At 33.5% G+C, this 14927-nt stretch overlaps 1 protein-coding gene across 1 annotated transcript in view; it reads right to left on the reverse strand.

Annotated features, from left to right (window-relative positions):
• The window catches only part of BLTP1 (bridge-like lipid transfer protein family member 1), a 196835-nt gene that overhangs the window by 126022 nt on the left and 55886 nt on the right, over window positions 1-14927 (reverse strand). Inside the window, exons 16-20 of the mRNA XM_081813121.1 lie at window positions 10506-10661; window positions 10151-10248; window positions 7375-7553; window positions 7101-7207; window positions 5715-5923 (exon numbers count right to left, since the gene is read on the reverse strand). Of these exons, the coding sequence (XP_081669247.1) occupies window positions 5715-5923; window positions 7101-7207; window positions 7375-7553; window positions 10151-10248; window positions 10506-10661 (749 nt within the window). The remainder of the gene's footprint in view (window positions 1-5714; window positions 5924-7100; window positions 7208-7374; window positions 7554-10150; window positions 10249-10505; window positions 10662-14927) is intronic.

Here is a 14927-nt window from a genome sequence, read left to right on the forward strand (position 1 = left end):
GTGACCATCAGTTTGACCTCAATAATTAAGAGTCTGTTTCTTGGTTTGCCTCTCTCATCTTTCCCCCCCACGCTCATTTGTTTCTTAAATTCCACATATGAGTGAAATCATATGGCATTTGTCTTTCTCTGACTTATTTAAATGAAATTCTTTTTTCTTCCCATTATTCTGAATTTAAGTTTTATCTATTTGATCTGTCAGTAGTAATCAAAAGTTGTTAAAATATTCCTGCTAACACAGTTAACTATATTTGTTCAATATCAGAAATCAAGTCAGTATTTCGATAAATTCTGCCTTTTAATTTTTGGCACATTTATTTTCTGGCTAGAATTCTAGTCAACTAATCAGGCCAATTAAATATCTTTTCACAGAAAAGGATGTTGAAGGGTTTACAGTCATTTGGTTAATTAGTGGTAGGACTAATAATAAAATCCCAAATCTATGGACTCACAAAACTGATACTTTTTCCTCATTCTCTATTGTTATCTGGCTCTAATAATACAGGTCCTACTTAGAACCTGCTTGACATCTTGAAAATTGCCTTGATTATATAACTCTGAAGCATGGACAAATTCAAGCACAAATATAAATGTAAATAAACATTAACCTATATCCTAAATTCTAACATTAAATTTCTAAAACTAAAAATAAATGTCTAATTGATTTCAATCTAAACATTAAAGATCTAGAAGTATTCAAAGCAGTAGTCCTCAGATCATTTGAGAAGCCTTTTCAAAAGACACATGCCAGGGCGCCTGGGTGGCTCAGTCATTAAAGGTCTGCCTTTGGCTCAGGTCATGATCTCAGGGTCCTGGGATGGAGCCCCACATGGGGCTCCCTGATGGGCGGGAAGCCTGCTTCTCCCTCTCCCACTCCCCCTGCTTATGTTCCCTCTCTCTCACTGTGTCTTTCTCTGTCAAATAAATAAATAAATCTTAAAAAAAAAAGAAAATACACATGCCATTCTGGTCCTGGGGACAGGTTCAATAGTTTGCAATGGGCATGGATTTCAGAGACAGAAGAAAATTAAAATATTTCCTTCAGTGATTTTATCTACAAACGGCCTCCAGACCCTATCACCTCTACTCCACCCTTCCTCCATACAACTGATCAATGGAATCAGTGTAAAATGTTCATGTTTATTAGCTTTTGACATACTAAGAGTTACCAACAAATCAATAAAAATAAGTTATACTCATTTTAGCCAATTTTTAATAATCCTGCTCTATAAATCTTATTTTTATTATTTTTTTATTTTTTTAAAGATTTTATTTATTTGACAGAGAGAGACACAGCGAGAGAGGGAACACAAGCAGGGGGAGTGGGAGAGGGAGAAGCAGGCTTCCCGCAGAGCAGGGAGCCCGATGTGGGGCTTGATCCCAGGACTCTGGGATCGTGACCTGAGCTGGAGGCAGACGCTTAATGACTGAGCCACGCAGGCGCCCCTAAATCTCTTATTTTTAAAAGATTCCTTATAAGTCTCTTACAGTCTCTTGCCATTTTTAACCTTAAAAACAGAAGAGATTCATGTAGATTATTAAAATCAAAAGAAAAATATTCTCTTGGGCCTAATGTTCAATTTGCTACCAAAACAATCTCACTTAATTATCTGAAACAGGAATAACTCATAGCAAATTCTTTAGGGAATACTGAATCCCCAACATAGTAGAGAACATTTGCTAATTTTTATTAAATGTGTCAATGACTGTTTTTAAAGAGTTATAAAACTCTAGGAGTCTTTTATGAGTTATCATATCAGTACATATTGAATATTATCAACAAAATGTACTTTTAAAATGATAACTCCCTTAAAACATTAGCCTCACATTAAATGTTTGATGCGGAGTGTGAGATTTAAGTTTTGCATGTGCTTGTTTTAGTTTTGCTTTGTTTCTTTAGTATGTGAACTCCATCTGTAAAGGTTAATTTCTTAAGGATTCACTAAAAAAAATTACCAAAAGGTTGACCAAAGTATAAGGTAAGTAGTAATATACTATGGCAAACATATGGTATTTTAAGATTAATAAATGTACACAAATATTTACAAATACAAATAAAAGTTCCAGTTCCATGTTAAGGTAGGTAGTATGCAAAATTGAACTATCTCTAAAACAAATTCCAAACAACCTTAGAAAAAAGCAATAACTTATATAACTGAAAAAAATGTGTTCTTTTGTCAAGTTTGCAGCATGAATGAATTTAAAAATGATAAAACAAGATGTATTTTCAATCTACTTAAGAGCTCTATGAAATTTTATTTTCCTAAAGATATTTTATTATGTGTGTCAAGTAACTACTTCAAGTAACAGGACATTACCATTTTTTTCCCCAGCCTACTTATGCAATGATACTCATTTCTCAAAAAAGAGGAAAAAGAATTATCACTAGAGTTAAAAGAAGACAGCTAATAAATTCAGAGAAGCAGGGGGAAAAAAAACAACCTACAGGTAGTTTGTTTCCAATATTAAATTTTTTAATGGAAACTTAGCCAGGCTTCTGTTGAAGACTATTAAAAGTGCTTTTTTCTAATAAGGAAAGCATATATGCCATATATACCCACCCTTAACCCCACAGTTACTACTGTCTACCACTGACATGCTATCACTATTTAGATTCAGATTTCCCTTCTTCCATTAAGAAAAAATGTAATAAGACCAAGAGAAGTCAATTCAGAAGATGTAAACATTTCCATAAAATATTCTCACAAATTTTAATGCATGTTAGTATATATTCTTCTCAGAGTTCCTGGTAATAATAATGGTAACCCTAGTTTCTCTTGTGCATTTTAGAAATCGGTTTTTTTTTTTAAAGATTTTAGTTATTATTTATTGTGACAGAGACAGAGACAGTGAGAGAGAGCACGAGCAGTGAGGAGAGGGAGAAGCAGGCTCCCTGCCAAGCAGGGAGCCCAATGTGGGACTCGATCCCAGGACCCCGGGATCATGACCCGAGCTGAAGGCAGCCACTTAACCAACTGAGCCACCCAGGAGCCCTGGAAATCTGTCTTTTTTTTTTTTAAAGATTTTATTTATTTATTTGACAGAGAGAGACACAGCGAGAGAGGGAACACAAGCAGGGGGAGTGGGAGAGGGAGAAACAGGCTTCCTGCTAAGCAGGGAGTTCGATGTGGGGCTCGATCCCAGGACCCTGGGATCATGATCTGAGCCAAAGGCAGACGCTTAATGACTGAGCCACCCAGGAGCCCTGGAAATCATTTTTTTATAAACGGTCAAAGAAATATGATTTTTTTTTTCTAGTCTATCCTTCAGAATTTCTTGATGTTTAATTCTAGTAAATAAGGAAAATACAATCTCGGTTACATGAATTTTCACATTCTCTTTGTTTTCTTTTATATATACATACATACATTCTAACACTAAGTAGAACATAGTTATATATTAAAATAAATGAAAAAAAGTAATTGAAAGAGAGAGATTTAAGATAGAATACATCTCCATGTTAGCATGACACTAAGCTTTCTAGTAGGCAGTAGGCAAAAAGAAAAAAAGAAGAAAAAAAAAGACGAGTTACTTATATTCCTAATAAAAGGAACCATAGAGTTCATTGGCCTAGAAAATTGGCCTAGAAAATTTTTTGTTTGTCATGTTTTAGGTACATATTTTAAAACTTTAAAAATTTTAATTTGCTTTAGTAAAATTTTAATTTGTTTAGTAGAACATACAAGTTCTATGTTAATTCGATGAATGCAAATACTAATAAAAACTTTAGTGGCGCCCGGGTGGCTCAGTCATTAAATGTCTGCCTTCGGCTCAGGTCATAATCCCAGGACCCCCTTCATCGGGCTCCCTGCTTGGCGGGAAGCCTGCTTCTCCCTCTCCTGTTCCCCCTGTTTGTGTTCCCTCTCTCTGTCAAAAAATAAATAAAATATTAAAAAAAACAAACTTTAGTACAACAGACCTCCGACACTACTAAACAGCTGTTATAAAATCTTAAAGCATGGAAGAGACTGCACCGAAACAAACTATCAAGAGAGGTTACATTTATGGAGAATGTGTAAAGAAACCTCAAAAAAAAGGCATTTACTCCTTTCTCTTTATTCTTCTCTGTTATAGTCCTCTTAATTTTGACAAATATGTATTATTATGGAATTTTTAAAAGAAAAAATTGAGGTTCAGTATACATACAGTAATGCAAAAAAACAGTGATAACATCTCTTTAGTAGTATTCAAAAATGGTACTATATCAATATAACCACCCTCATTTGCTAACTAAATCATTACTTACATTTAAATTAAAATACAGTTCAGCCTCTTCAGGGAAATTATAACTTGAAAATTGCATTTTAAATCCTTTATAGTTATTCACAAGCAATCCCAAGAAAATTAGATACTGGGAGAAATATCTGAAGAATACTTTACGTCAAACAACGGTCACAAGAAAGAAAAAAAAAATTTGTGTGTATGTGTATGTTTGTGTATGTATTTCTCCCCTTTGAATATCTGAAGAATCACTCCTTTAGGAATCTCTCCTAAAACCAAACCAAAACTTTAGATTTCCACAAATATTAAATACAATGTCCCTTGCATCTTTTATCTTAAATTATATCATCTGATGCTTTATGGTAGTTTATAGTAAATATAAGACAGTAAATCAAATATAAAAATTTTTTATAATTATAAAAACCTGTTCAGCTAGCACTTCTTCCAGAAAACCTTTCTCAACAAACCTTGACTGTCTTTCCTTAATCAACCCTGATCATCCTAGACCCTTTCCAGAATTAATTACTCCTGTCACTGTACATTATGGGATTGCCTATTACCTAAGCATTCAATATCCAAACCTCCACAGTTGTGAAATTACAAAAGGAAGCAAATAAGTAAACACTGACAAAATTAGACTCACACAAAAACCTATCCCACAAGTAACTCTACTGCTCATGACTGTTAATGTTTAGACAATTAATCTCACTTTGTTTATCAGATGTAGTAAAGCATCCAACAGTATGATGAAAATCTGAAGCAAAATGAATTAGCAAAAACCTGGAAAAATGCAACATTTCATGAAGTTGCTAAAAGTGATGTTGGATAACCACTCAAATCACAGAGAAAGGTATCAGTGATAAGTGAGGATCTGGAAGGCTTAGAGTGGTTACCTATAAAAAAGAGTAAATCAATAAGAGTTATTGATGACTTGCTGGGGTGACTTTTTTAAAGTATGAATTGAATACCAAAAAAATAAAAGTGATGTGTAGAAAACTTACAAAGTACTCACATATTTTTCTTAAAATAGCCTCTCTTCCTGATCATGCTTGATCAACCTTCAAGAGCTATCATTCTATGCAGTCATACAATTTCAATGGAAAAATTATACTAAAATGAATCAACACTTGATTTGATCTTTATTCAAAGAAGGCATACTTTTTAGAACCTAAATTTGTCATATTCTGAAATAAACTTATTTTCATATATTTGCTTCAGGTTTTAAGACAGTGCTCCAAACAAATCTTTGCTTATTATTTAGCATGAAATAAAGTTTTCTGTTTTTACTGAATTCATTTGAAGTCAACTCTTCCTGGTTTTATTTCATTATTCTCAGATGACAAGGTTCTCTTGTACTTCTTTCGCTGTGTCAACATATATATCTTCAACAACTTTAAACCACCGAACTGGCTATTTCAAAAGGTCTCAATTTCAATTGGATATCAACTATTTTGCCTATGTTTAAAAATGTGTAAGATCTTTTAAAAATCATACCTTTATACATAAGAAGGCATTTAATAGTGGTCCATAGAGAGTTATTTGAGAATCTGGGGAAAGTTCCATTTCTACATGAAGTTTATCAGGTGGAAGTTCAGAGGGATCAATAGGTGGGCGTGAAGAAGTAGAAGGAGTAGAAACAACTCTGTCTGATGTTTTCTGGGATGGCCTTAATACAGAGAGCATTGTTTCTTCCATTTCTGATACTGAAAAAAATTAAGGAAAAAAAAATTGTGGTGGGGAATTTCTCAGAAGTTCTTTAAGGAAGCATTCACTAAGAAATTCTATTTTGTAATTTTTCATGAAAGCAACTATCTCTGATACAGTATCTGTAGTATATAATGAAAACAGACTTGCAAGACTAATAATTAAGAATGTGAAATAAAACAGACTTCATTGAAATATGTGTAGAAATACATAAATTAGATGGTATAGAATCAATGAAAATTTCCTATTAACATTCTAAAGTCCCTGCAATATAAATTCAGGTCACAGTTAGGTTTTTTTTTTTTTTTAAAGATTTTATTTATTTATTTGACAGAGAGAGAGACAGCTAGAGAGGGAACACAAGCAGGGGGAGTGGGAGAGGGAGAAGCAGGCTTCCCGCGGAGCAGGGAGCCCGATACGGGGCTCGGCTCGATCCCAGGACCCTGGAATCATGACCTGAGCCGAAGGCAGGCGCTTAACGACTGAGCCACCCAGGGGCCCCCACAGTTAGGTTTTATCTATACTTGGGCATTAAAGTACAAAGTTGTTTTCACATAAACAGCTATTCAAATACAGTGTGACATTATCAAGCTCCAAACACAAGAACAATTATGAAAACTATTCTTTAACACTTAACTCACTAGAAAAATACAAAGAAAATATCACTTGACTCTAATTTCATTTTGGACCCTGGTAATAAGGTACATAAGCTTCAGGGAAACATGATATGATAGCTGTGAAAATGCATTAAAAAAACTAACAGTTCATGAAACCAAGTGCTTTAAATATATATATATTCATATTCACATACACCTTATTTGATATTCTAGTTCTTCTGTTTCTAGCTTGGCAGAACTTGAAAAAAATTATTTACTTACTCTGAACATATTTGTTCAAATGTACAATAACAACATTTATCTCACAGAGTTGTTGTAAGGACTAAATGAGATAATGTAAACCAGTAAACAGCTTGGTCTAGTATTTGATACACAGTAAATGCTCAATGAAAGTTAGTTGTAATTATGCCAAAAATCCTTAAAAGATTTTTAAATGTATACAAATACATCAAATGAATAGATACATTTCCAAATTTAAAAAAATTTTTTCTTATACTTTTAATGATTATCAATCATAAAACCAGATGTTTCAAAGTACAAATTATATAAAAACACTTACATGATTGTTTTAGCTGCTCATCCGCTTTTTGTGGATAAATTGGATGCCATGTATAATCGATTGTAAGCATGACACTTGGGACAGTCCAGCATTCAACCCAACCAGCTCTTTGAAGAATAAAAAATAAAATTCTGGTCAGTTACTTAATTTATTTAATTGTATACAAACACCAATTACAAATAGTCAACTTTTATCTTTATTCTTTGAAAGAATCAGAAGAATCTTCCCCACATATAAACACAAAATATTTAAATCACTAATTTTATATACTCACTTTTCTTGTGTAATATTCCGCCATTTTGGTTTAACTGTTTTCTGACCACTTTGACACTCAGCAGGAATGCCAGTATCATGAGTAATTTTATTTGGGTGGCAATTCTTTACCAGCATAAATAATGAATATTTACTAGGGTGGCAATCTGGTAGAAATAAATGAAGATCAACATCTTCTCCCTAAAAAATAATTCATAATAACCCAAAGTAAAAAAACAGGAACATAAATATGTTAGGTTTCTATTTCCAGCCAAACTTATCTATAATAATCTTGAGAATAAATTCAAAAGAAAATAAACAAATTTCAAAAGGCAGATTTTATAATCAACAGTCAGTTAAATAACTGGAATAAGATTTTACATTGACTAAAACTAAATTCTGATTAGAAAGTTAAGAAAAAAAATTAAGGAAATAAAAAACATAGTTTCCACAAAACAGTAAAAAGATTATCTTCTATGGGTATTCATGGGTATTTCACATGTAACTCAGTAAAAAAAACAATTAAAAATCATCTCACTGAGGAACACCTAGGTGGCTCAGTTGATTAAGTGTTTACCTTCAGCTCAGGTCATGATCTCAGGTTGTGCGATCGAGCCCTGTGTTAGGCTCTGTGCTCAGCAGAGTCTGCTTGAGTTTCTCTCTCCCTCTGTTCCTCCTCCTTTCCCTCTGCTCATGCTCTCTCTCTCTCTCAAATAAATAAATAAAATCTTTAATAAATAAATAAATAAATAAATTAGAAATCATCTTACTGATAATAAGTTCAGGTGGAATATATTCTGCATTTTATTAATTTTTTAAAAGATTTATTTGAGAGAGAGAGAGAAAGAGCGCGGGGGTAGGAGCAGAGGGAGAGGGAGAGAGAAACTCAAGGAGACTCTGCTGAGCATGGAGCCCAATGCGGGGCTGGATCTCAAGACCCTGAGACCACAACTAAGCCTAAACCAAGAGTCAAACACTAAGCTGACTACACCACTGAGGCGCCCCTACTAATTTTTTTGATTCTGGTAAGTCTTGGATTATCAACTGGTTTTTAAGAATTCTGAATTGATACATTTTCATTTGGCTTCACTTTTTTCCTTATAGGTTGGTGCCCTAATCTTGTTCCTCATGATGCCTGATATTTTTTTTAGATTGTATTATTACAATATGTAATTGTAATTATTACAATATATAATACAATACATATTACAATATGTAATATGTATTACAATATGTAATTTTACATATTGTAAAATTTTACATATTTACATATAATATGAATTTTATTTTGTTTCAAGTTTTTATTTAAATTCCAGTTAGTTAACATACAGTGTAATATTAGTTTCAGGAGTAGAATTTAGTGATTCATCACTTACATGTAACACCCAGTGCTCATCACAAATGCCCTTAACCTTAATACCCATCACCCATTTAGCCCGTCCCCCTCTCCACCAACTTTCCAGCAACCCTCAGTTCTCTATAATTAGTCTATTTTAGGGTTTGCATCTCTTTTTTCCCGGTGTTCATCTGTATTCTTAAATTCCACATATGAGTGAAATCATATGGTATTTGTCTTTCTCTGACTTATTTCACTTAGCATAATACACTCTAGCTCTATCCACTTCGTGGCAAATGGCAAGATTTCATTCTTTTTGATGGCCGAGTAATATTCCATTGTGTATATAGACCACAACCTCTTTACCCATTTATCAGTCAATGGACATTTGGGCTCTTTGTAATTTGGTTATTGTTGATAATGCTATAAACATTGGGGTGCCGTGATGCCTGATTTCTTAACAGGCAGCATAGTAGAGTGGTTAAGAGAATGAAGGCCTAACCTATACCACTTGGGTTCAAATTCCAATTCAGCCACTCACCAATCACATAAGTTATATAAACTCAGCTTCTCAGTTTCCTATTTCATAAATGCAGATAACAACTACCTCAAGCAAACTGCTCTGAGAATGAAATGAGCTAATACACATAAAGCACTTGGAATAGTGAATGGCACACAGAACATGTTTAATAGGTATTAGCAGCTCTTATTGTTGCTATTTTTTACCACCATAACCTCCATCAATACTACAACTACATCTGATTGCTCATACCCTAAAATTAGGTATTCCACAAAATTTTGAACTCATGAGAGCTGCCTTTCAGAGAAAAGGAAGAGAGGTATTTGTGGCTGTCCCTTGAATTCATGTTTACAATTAGTAACAAAATAAAGGAAAGTACAAAATCTAGTTCATCCACTGTTAAACATTAGAGTTAGAAGGGGTTTTTCAAAAGAACATGTAAGTTAGCCACAAAGGTTAGAAATGAGCTGGTTAAGAAAATAATCAGCTCAGGGAATTTTCTTTTTATTGCCAAAACTCCTCAGGGGAAGTTGGGGAACTTAGGGGAGTGACAGAACATTACTATTAACCACAAAAAAAAAAAAAAAACAGCAGCATTTGTGTGACACCGAAGCGCAGGAACAATGGTGGAGAGCTAAAATACTGCAGGATGGCAGTAGGATAGGCAGGGAAAAGTAGAGATAAGCTTTGGGGAATCACACTAATAAACCTGTGGAATAAAGAATGCACGCAATTATACTTTTTTTTTTTTAAGATTTTATTTATTTGAGAGAGAGAGAGAGAGAGAATGAGCAGGGGGGAAAGGGAGAGGGAGAGAAGAAGCAGGCTCCCTGCTGAGAAGGAGCCCGATGTGGAGCTCGATCCCAGAACCCTGAGATCGTGACCTGAGCCGAAGGCAGACACTTAACCGACTGAGCCACCCAGGCACCCAATTATACGTACTCTTAAAGCGAACTTGGTGTTACACGTAGCTGGAACAAAGTCCGTAAAAGGCAAAGAGAAATCAATGTTTAATGTTTCCCCACAGGCTGCCAGATATACTACAAGAGGAAAAAAGAGAAAATTTATTTTTAACTTCAATAAAACTTTAAAAATTGCCTTAAATACATACCTAAGAAAATGAAAGATAATATGCTTAGTCCAATAAAAACTCTAAAGTAGTTCTCTGAGAGTATTATAAGACAATGGAAAAAAGATCACATCTAGTATCTATTAAAACTACAAAATCAACATCAATTTCCATTGTTATTTGTCTTAATGAACAGAATACTTAACCTAATTTTTAAGAAGTTCTTACCATTTTCCTGTTGTTTAGTGGAACAGTCAATCCAATTGTGTTGATTAGCAGCCCAAATCATTTCAAATTGATGAAACATGATTTTAAAATTCCATGTATATGGCACAAATGAAAAAATGTCTGGAGCACTATCACTAGACCAGTCTTGAATTAAATCTAAAATTATGGGAGTGGGAAACAGAAAGCAAAAATTAACTGAAATTCAGAAAACAAAATATAAATATTCTAACACCAGTCAAAAATGAATTTTTCTTTTGCAACTAAAAAGACCTTTTATACTGAAATAGTAAAAGAAGATTAAGATATACGTAAGTGATTTAATAGCAATCCAGTATTCACCTACTAATCACAGTTCCAAATAAGAGAAATTTTATGCCTTTTATATACCTATTATTTTTTATTTTTTATACCTATTATTTTTTAAAGAAACTTTAGAAGATAAAAGAGAAAAAAATATCACCTGATAATCCACTACCCAAATACCCAGCATGGTGGATAGGTTTCCTTCTAGTTTTTTTTTTTTTCTATGTAGACTTTCATACTATTCTAGATGCACATATTTTATATACTGCTTTTTCTCATTGAACTCAAAATTTTTCCATATTATTTCATATACATTAACAAAAATTTTAATGAAAGTTCATTAAAGAGATTTGCCAGGATTTACTTAACCATTTAGTAATCTTGGATATTAGATTCTTTCCAAATTTTTGTGTTATATATAATTTTATGGATATTTTCATGCAAGATATTTTACATATTCAGGATTACTTTGTCAGTATAGATTCCAGAAGTAGAAGTGGCTAGGTCAACGTTTATAAATTTTTTCAAAGCTATTTTAAATTACAGAATTGCTTTCTGAGAAGAATGAAACCATTTATACTCCTACCAGAAATATATGCTTGACTATTTCATTGTACCCTCCTCCTGCATTATACTTCTTTCTACCTTTGCCTCCCCCTGTCCCCCCCTCTTTCTCTTTCTCTCTGGGGGTAGTGGGAGGATGTAGCTTGGTAATTAATTGATCATTTAAAACTGTTATCTCATTTAACTGAATTTCCTAATTACAAGTAGGGTTGAACATTTTTTTCATGTTGTTTTACTCATTAAACAAATACCTAGAGTGTCTACTGTGTGCCAGACTCTGTTCTAGACTCAGAGAATATAATGGTGAACAGAAACTTGGCCCTGTTAGTATTTACAGTCAATAATCCCTGATTTCTGATTTGTTGTACTCTGATTTGTATGGTTTTAAGTGTTGCTTTTTAAAACTATTTATTTATTTAGTCTGCTTATCCTCTGGTACCTTTTTTTTTTTTTGAATCTCGAAAGGCAAAAACTCTTTATATAAAGATATCAGCACTAATCTTAAACAGTGGTTTTACTTTTTCTTCAGGCATTCACATTGCTTACGTGCCTATACTCCCAGCAATCATATCTTTCAGGACATGGTCTCCTCCTAAAGGTGGCAAGCTCATCTTTGTATATTCATAGTATATAACATAGTGCTATGCATATAAAATTAGAACTTTGTATATATGAGAGAGAGAAATGACTAGGAGCAGTATTATAGCACACTTTGACAGCAGACAGTCCTGGGCTTAAATTCTGACTTTGCCATTTTACTAGCAATGCAATCTTAAACGAATAACGTAAATGCTATCAGTTTTCTTTTTTACAAAATGAGGACAACTTCAAAGACTTATGGTGAGAACTGAAACTATATGTGTCAAGTTTTAGCACAGTAACTGCCACAGGGTAAGCACTCTATGTATGGAAGCACTTATTTTTTTTTTTTTTTAAAGATTTTATTTATTTATTTGAGAGAGAGAATGAGAGACAGAGAGCACGAGAGGGAAGAGGGTCAGAGGGAGAAGCAGACTCCCTGCCGAGCAGGGAGCCCGATGCGGGACTCGATCCCGGGACTCCAGGATCATGACCTGAGCCGAAGGCAGTCGCTTAACCAACTGAGCCACCCAGGCACCCTGGAAGCACTTATTATTAAAGATATTCTAAAGAAAATAATAGGTAAAAATAATTAAATATTTAAAGTAGTTTCTTTGGATTTTAAACGAGGTCATTAAACTGAAAGATATTATATTCAATAAGGAAATCAGAAGTCAAATTTCTCTTACATAATATCATATGAACTCATTTAAAAATAATTTAGCTGCAATGTACAAAGCTTGTGCATATTAAAAATCCCTCTCTTAATAAAATGGCAAAATAATACATTTAATATCAAATGTCAAAAATTTGAATATTAATAAGATGCAGAATTTTATATCAATCAGTTGAATATGGCAATTAACCTGTTCTATGAATAAAGGAAAACTCCACTTGACAATTTTACTTTAAATGTATTTTTGTTTCACTGAACAAGCAATCACAGTGATTCATCATATTGTAGAGTATCTATGCTTACTTCTAAACTTTTACTTCCACATGCCACCCTACCTAATATGACTCCATCCCAACTTTGTAACTTTATTCTTTAGCACAATGGCTAGCAATTGAGAGATACCCAAAAGTCATCTCTGGAATTAACCAACTCTACCATAAAAATTTATCATTCATCAAGCTGATTTTCTCACTTTTCTTCTTCATCAACATTTTTAGTTCTGTACTTTTACTCAAACTATTCATCCTATCTAAAAAAAGTATACTCTTTGGTATCCTCTCTGCTAAAGGAAAACTCCAACCATCTTTAACAACAACATGATACTATAGAGAGAGCACAGGGTCCACAGTCAAAAAAATGTTCTTAAATATCTCTTCCAGTTACTAGCCTCATTGAGTCTGACCAATTCATTGAATGTTTCCCTGCTTCAATTCCTCTTGTTAACTCAGGGATAGCATTAACAGCTATCTCTTTTCACAGTCATGAAGGTAATATAAATGAACATGGTTTGGAATGTTCTGTGGTGACAAACTATGCAAATATCAGTTAATACTACTGAGTTCATTTACAAAGACCATTTTAGATGTTATGGTCTTTCCCTTACCTCTCTGATTGCCTTTAGGTCACAGCCATTTCCTCTGTATTCATGTGTTACATGCATTTGTTAGTTTCAGTTGATGCTAGCAATCAAGATATACACTGTTTTGTATTGCTTCATTTGTTTAAGTCTAGTACGCATGCCAATATACTTGAGACTGATAAATAATACAAAACAAGAAATGTCCATAAAGCAACATACCCATAAATTCTGTGGGCTGAGATCATGGTTTAAATTTGTTTTGAATCATTATTAATAAGAGACTTTCAGCTTATACTGGTTGCATTTATCTACTTCACACTTCTAGTTAAAAAATTGAAATATAATTGCTAGTAAAATAAACATAAATTCAAATAATCCACTAATCATCTCAGGAAACCAATGTAATTTTATAAAGTTACTAGCCAATTTCTATTTTAACAAGTCTTATTAGTTTTTCTTCCATATTTTATTTGAAATTTCAAGATATTCTGCAGTATAGTTTCCTTATCACTTTATATAATATCTTTACTGATAAATATTTAAAAATATGGTAAAATATTTTTACTAGCCTCAACAACTATATCTAATAAGTATTTCTCTTTAAACCAAAAGCTGCTCTCATTAGCAGATGATCTTATCAAATAATTGAAAAAAGGAAGCACTTTCTTGATGAGTGCCTTACTCATTTAGACAACAATTTTTTTTTTTTAAAGATTTTATTTATTTATTTGATAGAGAGAGACACAACGAGAGAGGGAACACAAGCAGGGGGAGTGGAAGAGGGAGAGCAGGCTTCCCGCGGAGCAGGGAGCCCGATGCGGGGCTCGATCCCAGGACCCTGGGATCATGACCTGAGCCGAAGGCAGACACTTAACGACTGAGCCACCCAGGCGCCCCTAGACAACAAATTTTTAAAGTTATTAATTTGTGATGAGCACTGGGTGTTGTATGGATGTGCTGAATCACTATATTGTATGCCTGAAACTAATACTACACTGTATGTTAACTAACTGGGATTTAAATAAAAACTTAAAAAATATAATTAAGTTGGTAATCTAAATATTCATCTGGAAAAAACTCTTCTACAACTCACTTTATAATTATATTGTTAGACAAATACCCTATAAAATGCCAGTCAATTGTACTGGAGCTTAGCAATATTGTTACCATTGTCTTCTTCTCCCCTTTATCAGAGTAAATCTAAATCAATTTCGATATTAGCAGAAGAGACTTCACTTCTGCCTGTTTTACATCTTTTATTCCTGAGACTCTTTTTTATATTTATCATGAAGCTGTCTTTGCCCCACACTAAAATCTCTTAAGAACAACTTTTTGGGGCACCTGCGTGGCTCGGTTGGTTAAGCATCCATCTGCCTTTGGCTCACATCATGATCCCAGGGTCCTGGGATTGAGCCCTGCATCGGGCTCCTTGCTCAGTGGG

This window comes from Leptonychotes weddellii, chromosome 2 (assembly GCF_054177405.1).
Source record: "Leptonychotes weddellii isolate Sample4059 chromosome 2, ASM5417740v2, whole genome shotgun sequence".
NCBI classification, from domain to species: domain Eukaryota; kingdom Metazoa; phylum Chordata; class Mammalia; order Carnivora; family Phocidae; genus Leptonychotes; species Leptonychotes weddellii.